Source organism: Centroberyx affinis, unplaced genomic scaffold (assembly GCF_046629955.1).
Source record: "Centroberyx affinis isolate AG114_WGS23_722 - 3 ecotype Tasmania unplaced genomic scaffold, CSIRO-AGI_Caff_v1 ptg000668l_1, whole genome shotgun sequence".
Lineage (NCBI taxonomy): Eukaryota > Metazoa > Chordata > Actinopteri > Beryciformes > Berycidae > Centroberyx > Centroberyx affinis.
The window spans coordinates 368,209-379,001 of NW_027279292.1; the positions used below are offsets into that span (position 1 = coordinate 368,209).

Consider the following 10,793-nt stretch of genomic DNA (forward strand, 5'->3'; position numbering starts at 1 on the left):
GCAGGTCCCCGGAACGATACGATCAATCAATAGTGGATGGCGCTCAGCTTTACTCATATCCTGTCTCTCCCCAGGCTCAGACACACAGGTTTAAAAAAAAACAAAAAAAAAACTTGCCAGAGGGAAATATCAAAAACACCAGCTCCTCAAAACAACTGAAGGCCATCTATCAAAAATATTACCAACACCACTAAAACAGTGCTTCACACATGACTGAAGTCGTAAAGCAGCCAAGGTCACCCCGAGAAACAAAACCGGGTTGTTTGGGCACGAAGAATGTAGGACTAAATGCCTCAATACCGTCGATGCATTACTCAATTAAAGCACATCAATCATTGTATGGAGGCCGGGGGGCTCCTCCATCTTCAAGCTCAGGAGTGGCAGGGGGGATGGGAGAGAAGGGAGTGGCAGGGGGGAAGGATGAAGGGAGGATGCATAAAGGATGTCACGAGATACGACCTAGCGAGTCATCAGAGGCTAGAGTCCAGAGAAGCGCTGGTGCGTTGAAATTTAAGCCTCTGCTGGAACACAATAGTTGGCGTGGCCCGCAGGAGGTAGCCGTCTCTTCCCAGGCAGGATATTGGCCTTTGTGAACATGGTTACAGTATCTGGGTCAATTAATGTATCCCTGCCTCAAATTTCTCTTTTGTTGTCAGAGGAATAATGGTGTGCCAATTCATGTCGCCTCTTGAGCACAGCGTGGGGCTCGAAACCATGAGCTGTGCATGGCACTAAAACGCAGCATAAGGCTAAACATGCATGGGGCTAGTTCTGTCTCACTGAAATATTCTCTACATTTGCTCAAACTATCTCATTAATATATTCATCCGAGTATTAGTTTCCCTCTTTGACCCTGCAGACAAAGAGGACACTACGCTGCCTCTGCTCACTGTCTCTGGTTCACAGCTATGTGAGACAGGTACTGCTGCTGAATCAAACATTTGGGCAGCAACAGACCACACCCATGTGTAAAAGCAACAAAGCTGAAGCTAAATGTATCCCCTCACGAACAAAAGATCAAACTAGAGAGAAAAGTAGTACAGACTGGGAGTGGCTTTTTTTCCTCTTACATGCCTGGCGATGTCTCAATGAGGGATGCAATGGAAAACGTGAGGGCGAGGCTCAATACCCTCCGCTAGCTTAACATAATGAGAAAAACAAGCACAGCACAGAGAGAAATCAAATCAGAGGCGGGCAAAATTGAGAGGGGGTCTGAATATTGCTCAATAAACTGCTTGGGCAACACTGCAAACAGGGCTTTCTTTGTAGAGCTGTGGAAGAGATACAGAGTTGTTCACTCTGCTAGCCGAAAAGGCTGTCCCAGAGAAGAAACCACAAAGTCCTTTAGAAAAATAAACAATTCACTCCACGGTGTTGATCTATTGTCTGCCATGTGCAAGCTGGCATTTTCTTTTCTACACTGGTACTGGCGTTTCACTGGTGAAAAATAACACTAGCCTAGTTATATGGAGGCATATATGCAGAAAGTCAGGTCAATACTGCTATTTATACATGACCTCATTACATAGTGGGGTCATATTATGCACTTTCCGGATGTCTTTCATGTTAAATAAAACTCACAACTGAACCAGAGCCAGAGACACACCACACCACAATCGGCAAGAATTATTCCAGCCCCCTCTCATGTCATGACCAAGTGCTAACAGGAAAGGATTGTTTTAGAAAAAGAAATTAATCTTTTCCCTTTTGACAGTCTTTTAGATTGAAGCGCACACATCAATTTCAAAACCTTAGCAGTAGTGCGTCAAGGCTGGAGGGGCCCAGGTGTGATCTAGAACCAAATAACCTATAAAACCCCCCTAACCTTCACATGACTGGGTGAAGCAGCAATACTATGAAAGGCCTGCGTTTCAACTCTGTATCCAGTCGCTGTGGATTATAACAGACTATGAAATTTTCATTAGCAGATATGGTTATACGCAACCTTGTGCGAGACAAAAAAACAATCTACATTTAACCATTTACAGTCCGATTATACAGCATGGTCTGAATGTCGGTTGTATATTTGAATGCTAAATCTTGTGTTGACAGCGGTGGTCTGGGGCGCATACTCTCTACCAACAGCTGGGGCTTACAGGAGCGTCCGTTGAAGGAGTCCTCACACACACATGCGCGCGCACACACACACACACACACACACACACACACACACACACACACACACACACTCCACCACCACCACCACCAGGAGCTGTCTGGGTTGAACAGGCTAATTATATGCCAAGGACAAACACCCACACACACTCACAGGCACAAAGGAGAGGCACCTTAACTACTGCCCAATGTCAGAGTCACACACACTCTCGGGCGCCAATAGCAGGGGGCAGGACTTGAGGCTGATATGAGCGATAGGAGCAGAAGCGTTGAGAAGCCAGCCGGGCAATGTCAGCCCCTCTACAAAATACTTTATCTGCTTTTAGGCATTTCACAAGTCCCTGTCTGCCTCCAAATGTGGAGGGACAATATGCAGACTACCTGTTTGATAAGGAGGCGCTGGCTAAAAAGGTCAGACATAAATAAAATATGTCCTCTCCTGTCACACCACCCAGCAGGCTCTAAAAGCACCCACCACCATCCCCCACAAATTAGCCACAGACGGGTGAACTTGCTTTAATACGCTAACAACATTATTATTTCATTGTTATGATATGGCCTTAGCACTGCAATGGAGCCATGGCCATCTGACAAATGACTGTAGTGGCCCTACCGCTAGCACTGGACGACCGTACTTCCTTGTAATATTGTAGGCAAAATTGCATCAAAGATTGCGTTCCAAAATCACATACCACCAAGATCCAATCAGCTGGCACAATATGTGGCGGTTATCTAGGCCATGGCGTTCCCAGGAAAAAAACAACAGTGACGGGCAATGAAAATTTATAGGAGCTCATAACAATAAAGAATAAAGTAAATTCAACCCAAACCTGCCAGTGATGCTTTAGCTGGGAATTGGAGCGCAGCCTTCATTACAACATATTGATCAGCCCAAACAAAGACCCTGGATTTATTGATCACTTGCAGAAAAAAAGAAAGGGGGGGAGAGAAGGAGAGCAATGGACTGGTCTTACAAACAAGTTTACAGTGGAAGTGCTGCCTCTGCTTTAAAAAAAAAATGAGGAAGAGAGGGATTTAGAACCCCATCAAACGGAGAAGCACGGTCATAGGGTTACACTTGATGTCCCACTATGAGAAGGAGATAAGAGAATATGTGAAACACACAGCAGCCCCTATCATATAAAAAAGGGAAGGGCTTCTCAGTGTCTCCTGCTGCTCTTCTCGTTTTTCTCATCTGACTGCATGATGGCTCCTCTGTGCTTATGGATCTCATCTTAAACAGGGATTTGAATATTAAGGAAGTCATGTTTGACTATTGAATTATTCAGCAATGGCACAGACATCAGTACTCACCTCATATGCCTCAAACAAAAAGACCTCAACAGCACAGCGAAAGGCTTTTAAGACTCTTTACCAGTGCCACTGTATAACACTGGAAGAAACATCAAAATGTCCAACCTTCCAACCTTTTCCTCAAACATATCGATCATGTGTGTCTATTGAATATTTCAAGAAACAGACAGAGGAACAAAGCTTGTTCAAGCTTCAAAAAAAGAGAACATAAAATTATACAAAATCCTGCAATGTTCCAGAAACAGTCCTTGGACTGTTGCACTACAAGGCCCACAGTAGTTAGTTATGATTCATCATGCCAGTGGACGACAAAGTCAAAGATAATATAACTTGCATCGCTGCCTGTACACTGCCTGTAGACCTCAGGTTTAAAATTTGGCTTGGTTCTGGTTTTCCCAATGATAGATGATCAACTTCGTAGGTCAGGACAACATGTGCTGAGAGGTGCCGTGCATTTGGGGCCTCCCTGGTGAGGGTCAGGACCCCCTTGGCTGGTCTTCCATTCATCTAGAGCATGCCAGAAAACCCCCACCATCCTCATTCCCAATCGTAGAGCACTAAAAAGGGTTGAGTCTGTTGCTGAGCACTTGGCCCAGTGTACAGGAGAGGGTCGAGCCGGGTCACGTCTGACCAAACACTGGGGCCTCTCAAACACATCTGAGAGTGGCCCCAGCTGTACCAAGGGCCATCAGAGCCTTGACAGAGCGCAGAGAACCAGAACAACAACATGCAAATGGACTGAGTCAAAACAAAATGTAGGATTTCTCTCACAGAATGTTTTTCTTGTCAAAAGGGTCAAATCGTTGTTTGTTTTAAAGGTTTGCCTTAATCAAATAGAGCAAAGAGAGGTAATTATACTTAATGACAGATAAACTGAAAATCTTGTGATAGCTTTGCCTGAGAAATACTTTCAGTATATGTTCTCATTGGTAATGCTGACACTAATTGTTTCAACCACATAAAACTGAAACTGGTCAACTGTGAATCCCTCCCCCAACTCATCTGTGGAGCCAGCTCACTGGACCTTCTTGACACATGGGCTTTAAAATCACTTGAACCAAGGTTAAAGCAGGCTAGAAACACACTTCTCTTTCACCACTAGAGCATGCATTCATTGTCAAAAAAAAGAAGTAAAACAGAGGGCTGGAGGGGTGGTTGTGGGGTGGAAGAAAGAAAAATGAAAGTAGGATAGATGGTTGGGGGTAGGGATGGCAGAATAGCAGCATAAGTATTAAGCTCAATTAGGCTTTTGGGCTTTTCATTAACCCAGTTTTGGAGAGGGAAGCCTCTGCTGAATAATGCTCAGACTGACTCACTTTACAACCCTGCTTTAAAGGCCTCATCTCAAAAAACAGCACAATGTGTGTCAGCTCTCTAAAGCTACCAGAATTCCATTAGACACCCAGGGGCAAAGCGCCCACAGCCGCAGTATACCTGAAATTAAATACAATTTAGTGAAATGAGTCACTTTATCAAGCAACTAAACAAGATAAGAGGAAGCACATCATGAATGTTTAAGAACTTTAGCCACTTGCTACAATGTGATGGTGTGGAAATGAATAACCGTGTTTGGTCATTTCTCTGCACTCACTATCAGCCCAGAGCAAATATTCCAATCTTTAAGGCAAGGTCACACGGGCCCCAGAGGGCAGACAGTGGGAAACCTCCTAAGCCTCATGTGGTTTTGCATCTGCAAACAATGAGCTAAACCTCCCTTTAACGGATCATTGGAGAGGAGGTCTCATAGATAAATAATTGTCCTCCCTGGCTTTCCTCTCTGCTGCTCTGCCAAGCAACTTTGAAAATGCACGTTAACAATTCTATTGAAAATCAATGGGGCATTCACTTGGCCAGCTAACAGTTAAGTCTGGATATTCAACCCCAGGAATGTGATTAAATCTCACAATCAAATAACTACGTTAACAGTGCTGGCTACAATTGTCATTATCAAATACACAGGATGTGCTTAATTTAGGGCATACAATGTCAACTGTTTGCATCTGAATGACTCCTATTTCCAGGATTTGCAGACCTCAGGATGTGTATTCTCTTAATCAATAACAAAGAGGAGTCTGCAATTAGATGGACAGAGATATTTAACAGCCCAACCCCCTTCTCATGCATATATGGGGTCAACAGCAACACAGCAAGAGCAATGGAGTCACATTACTGTCACCTTATACACTGTACTGATAGTATTACACTCATATTCCAAACAGATCCCGTTTCAAACAAGCAAACTACCCAGCCTGCAGAAAGCTGCTAACCACTCACTTATAGCTAGAAGCTAGGTTATGCTAGGGCCAGGCAAAAATTCAACATTATCGTGATGATATGACATTTTGATATCTTGTTTCACAAGTCTGTTGTCTAAATTGATGATAACAAGCACATTTTATTTAAAAACATTGACAAAATGAGGTATAAAACCATTTAAGTCATATTATTTGAGCTTTGTTTGATATCATTACCATACAGTTCAATCCAAGGAACATACATTTCATTATTTAATATGTGATATAGGCTATATACGTATGTAGATATTGAAAAAAATCCTTAGAATTATTATTATTTCAACCATATTGCCTGGCCATAGTTTATGCATATTGAAATTAGCTGACTGGATTATTTTTACCATAACAAAGAAAAGGTTTTCTGCTGTAATGTGCATGAACACTCAGGTATGTTGAATAGAATGACTCCCAGCAAGACTCACTCAATCCCTATCCATTCATTATTTAAGGCCTTAGGGTACAATTAAGAAAGATAATGAAATGCAAGGAGGCATTCTCAGAGTAAAGCATGGTGGCATAAAGCATTAGCCTGCTGCATGCGGCTATAGAAGCAGCCTGTTGAAAAAGCCCTGAGCTCCTGGTCAAAAACAATATTCAAAACCAGCATGGTGAAAGCAAAGTTGAAAAACTTGGGGCATACTCTCCACACTGTGGGAGCTTTGTCTTTCAAAACATGCCACAGGAGCTTTTCATTAGCGAATGGAGTTTCATTAACATCATCCCACGCTGCTGAGCCCTGCTGCATTACAATGACACAGGAGTGCCTTTCTGTCAAGGAACCCTCCACAGAGCAACTCACTGGGGGAGGGGAAGGCAGAGAAAAGAGGAGAGGGTGCAGTGAGGGGGGCAAACAAAAGGGAACCTGATTACCCCTGGTCACGGCTCATCCACAAGCCAACAGAGAGGGAAATCCATCACCTACAGGATCAAACGTTAGCTTGTGCACAAGGTAAGGCCCAGTGAAAGCTCTACCCACCCATCTAAGCCCCCTCTTCCCGTCTATCACTCTCTTCTTTCCTTTCCCGTCATTGCTACCTCCCCCTCCGTCTCTCTGACTCACACCAACGGCTGCGTGTGAGTTTTAGGCACATACTGTGAAATCCAACGCAAGTGAGAATGTTTTCTGGTCCAAATGACCTCAAGGCTCTAACCTCTCTAATGGCACACTGGTGATATATTCCAATTTTTATTACAGTCTGTAGGCCTTAGCACTGTTTCACGGTAGCTGCATCCTCACTTTGCCAATATTAAACTCCAAAGAGGCAGTATTGGTCATGCCTTCTACAATGTAATGGCTTACTGAAAAAAAATCATTATTTTTCGCTTTCTTGTTTTGCAGCAGGTTATAGGTTGGAAAAATAAAACAAATCAAAACCCACTATAGTTGGATTTCCTACAGAAGGACTATTGCTCCAACAAAAGATACTTAAATTGCTGTAAGGGAGAATTACTGCCAATGAGTGGGCTTAGTAGTATGAAACTGCATTGCAACTGAACTTGTTCCAATATGGTCCTACCAGGACCCTTCAGGCTTGGAAACACTAGAAAGGGCCTTTTATAGCAGAAGCTAACAGACAGAAACACTTACTGCATATTGTTTAAATATGTCTACAAGTTCTGTGTGGTTAATGCAAAGCAAATGCAAAACATGTACGTAATATAATCATAATCATTCCATCCACCAGCACATTGCACAGAATATTATAGCTAGGTTATTTGGTTGATTAAAGTTACGTACAAAGATTTATCTGTGTTTGACTCATTTCTATTCATTGCATTACGGGAAGTGTCTCTAGTGAAATCGACAAAAGATGAAATTTCACTTCAGTTTTCCTACTTCTGATGACAAAGCTAGGCAATTAATATCCATCTTGGGAAAATAGAAACTGCAGTAACAACACAAACCCTTTAGCAACAATTTATGATCTAGCATTTAAGTAACAATCTGTTTATGTTTTTGTTTGTTCTCAAAAAATAAACTAAGTAAGCAAAATGGACAGAAGCTGTATAAAGTTGAACCAGATCTGAGTTGGTTTACAAGCCAAACTACATGACTCGTAATCCCACACTACTACACCGGAGCTAATTGCTTAAATATGTCAGGCTTGTTCCGATCCTCCCCTCAATGTAACACATGGAGTGAAACCCACACATATGCATGTGCGTGCCCACACACACACACACACACAATGAAACACACACGTAAGAAGCATGCAGCGTGGAACAGCACTGGGAGAATTTCACCACTCACCGTTGAAAAGGGGCAGTCCTTTCTCTGTGATATCTGGTACCACCGCCTCGTATACATCTTCAGAGAAGCCTGGCCTGCATGGAGGGGTGCCCCTGCCCTCTGCTGCGATCTGGTGTGGTGGGGAGAGGGGGAGGCGAGAATGAGTCATAAATCACCCCTCAAAAATGCAGTCTGATACATCTAGAAACCTCTCGGTCACGTTCTGAAGTCCCCACAGTTGTACAAAAGCATCTGTTGTTTTTATAGCAGGAACCGCAATTAGGATAATGAGGCCAAAAGGGTTAAGCATTAGCCAAAAAGCATGGCTAGGCAAGAACAAGCTCCATTTGTCCCCCGGAGGGGCCCAGGCCCGAGCTAGGGTTATAGCCAATGCCCCCGGCCGGCCCCTGTGATCACTACACTACTCTGGACAAACACTCCACTTTGAAGTAGCCTACAGGAACAAGGAAATAAAGAAAATACTAACGATCCACTGTTGTGGCAATAAAACCTTTTGTGTGCGAATGGCTGAATAATCAAGCATATAAAACAGTCTGTCTGAAGGAAGTACTTAGCTATGACTATGCTTTATCTAGTGTTTGTAAAGGGAAATTGTGTGCTTAAGATTTCAACACTGAACATATCAGGGAATCATAGGGAAACTGCAGAGAAACAAAAACATCCATCCATTGGGAATCATTGGGACTGGTGTGTCCAAAAAGCCTGAAAATTAGAAATTAGATCTTAAAATCAAAGTAACCAGCATAATAAATTTAATTCAGGAGTAAATAATGGGACAAACTACTCTGAAGCAGAGATGGACTAGATTAACTGATTCAGTAGAAGCATGTGCTAAATCTCCTCAAACACACAGCATCAGCATTAACCCACCTCCCAGAGCAGAGGCCTAGCCCTATTTCTTTGCATGCACCCTCAAAAGAATGTAAAAGGAGAGGAGTCCCGCTGAAAAAGAGCATTGTGGGTATCCGTGCCACTTGCCATTCTTAATCAGTGGAATTTAAATGGAAAAAATGCTCTGAGAGGGGGGGAGGAGCAGAGTTGGTTTTCAAGCACGTTACAACAACGGCACCACAATGCACATATTTTGGACACTGTGTTAACATATGAGCCGATCCAGCGCAACAGCTCCAGATTTAATTTTATTTGAATTGCCAAAATGTCTATTATTTGCTGAGTGACTGCTACTCTTTGGAGAATCCATCTTAAAACACGTTGCTGAGGGAACGGGGGACTTGTAAATTATAAGCTGTAAAGCTACACAATTTAAACCTAGTGCAGCCAGGAAAATAAATCAGGACAATTTGTAGGTAATGAATTGTGCTTCAAAAGCCTTGTATACCACCGAGACAATTTCCATCCTTAGGGGTCGACAACAATCGTTAACTCAGCATTGTTCCTTTTAGTTACATGTAACCTATTACTAAAATATTTTAAGAGTAGGCTACTTCCCGTGGCTGTTCATAATGGCTTTTACAAGAGAGCCCCAGCAGACAGGGGACGTGTTGAAGCAATCTACATAAATATTAACAAACCTAAACTAAATATAACCGATGAGTAACGTTACTGTGTTAACGTCGGCCTATATCGCTCAACTTCCAGACAATATAGCTTCAGCGGTATGAACTCTTTAATTAGGCTAACAGCTACGCCAGTCGTTACAAAAAAAAGAGATTCACTGAGATCGAAAACGCTCAAATTCAAAATGTTTTCCGTAGTTTTTTACAACACAGCATCTCGTCAGTATAAAACAGAACAATATATCTACCCGGTGCTGCTAGACCCGTTAAATCGTAAATTTGGGCGCACACACATCGCATAGGTTGATTCCCAAACTGCGTGCTAATACGATTTAACGTGTAAAGTGTAGCATGTTACAAGGCTAACGGCTGGACAGGCTCGCGCGGAGTCGTAACTCAACGGGCAGCAGCATCGCCACAGAACAACAAGCACCCCCGAACTGTCCGGTGTAACTCCGCTGAAAACAGCCGACAAAATACATTTACCTGCAGTCCTGCCAAGACCGCCAGCAGAAGCAGACCCCTGCCCTCGTGTAGTAAGTACATGGGTACGCCCGTGACTGTTTTAATTTCCCCCCTCGGAATCCGCGATAAAAGAAAAATATCCGTCTGCCTCAAGTGTGGTTGCGGTGAAGAAAGGTCCCTCTACGACAAAGGCAGCAGCGGCGGCGGCATGTAGCAGCAGCAGCCTCCTCCTCTATCTATCCAGTCGGAGTCTGCACTCAGTACTGAGAGAGAGAGCACTGCCTGGTACTGAGGCTGCTGCTCCCTCCCATCCAGTCCAACACAAAAAAAAAAAAAAAAAAAGCGGCCACTAGGCTATAACCGCCCATCTCACTGTCTCTCCCTACTGGTCACAGAGCCAATTTCACTGTTGGGATGAAGCGGATCTCCTCTTTTATCATCCGAAGTTGATCATCCCAAGCAAAAGAGCACTATAGTATTCCCATAATATTCTCCTTTGTGTCTGTGGTACTCAATGCTGAGTTTAGAGTGACCTTATCGTACTTTATGGCATTTTTTTTTAATCGATTCACTGTGGTATAATCTTGGACCTATGTATGGAATTTTAAAAGGTGGCTGTGATATTTGTAGCCAATATTGTCCTTCTGAAATGTATTATAGGGTTACTATTGTTATTTTTCGTGAGGGATGTAGTGGTAAATATTATATATTAGTTTAAAACTACTTACAATGATGTGTGTGAAGTTATGTTAGGCTATAAAGGTGGGTAAACTCTATTCTGAAAATAAAAAGGTGGATAGAATGAGTTTAGGTGGCTTTACGCTCCACTACAATAGC

The 10,793-nt window shown here is 43.0% G+C and overlaps 1 protein-coding gene across 1 annotated transcript in view; it reads right to left on the reverse strand.

The window, feature by feature from the left end:
- The window catches only part of cdh2 (cadherin 2, type 1, N-cadherin (neuronal)), a 59,323-nt gene extending 49,145 nt beyond the window's left edge, over positions 1-10,178 (reverse strand). Inside the window, exons 1-2 of the mRNA XM_071519166.1 lie at positions 9,978-10,178; positions 7,975-8,083 (exon numbers count right to left, since the gene is read on the reverse strand). Coding sequence (XP_071375267.1) covers positions 7,975-8,083; positions 9,978-10,037 — 169 coding nt within the window. The 5' untranslated portion in view covers positions 10,038-10,178. The remainder of the gene's footprint in view (positions 1-7,974; positions 8,084-9,977) is intronic.
- Positions 10,179-10,793: the final 615 nt, after the last annotated feature.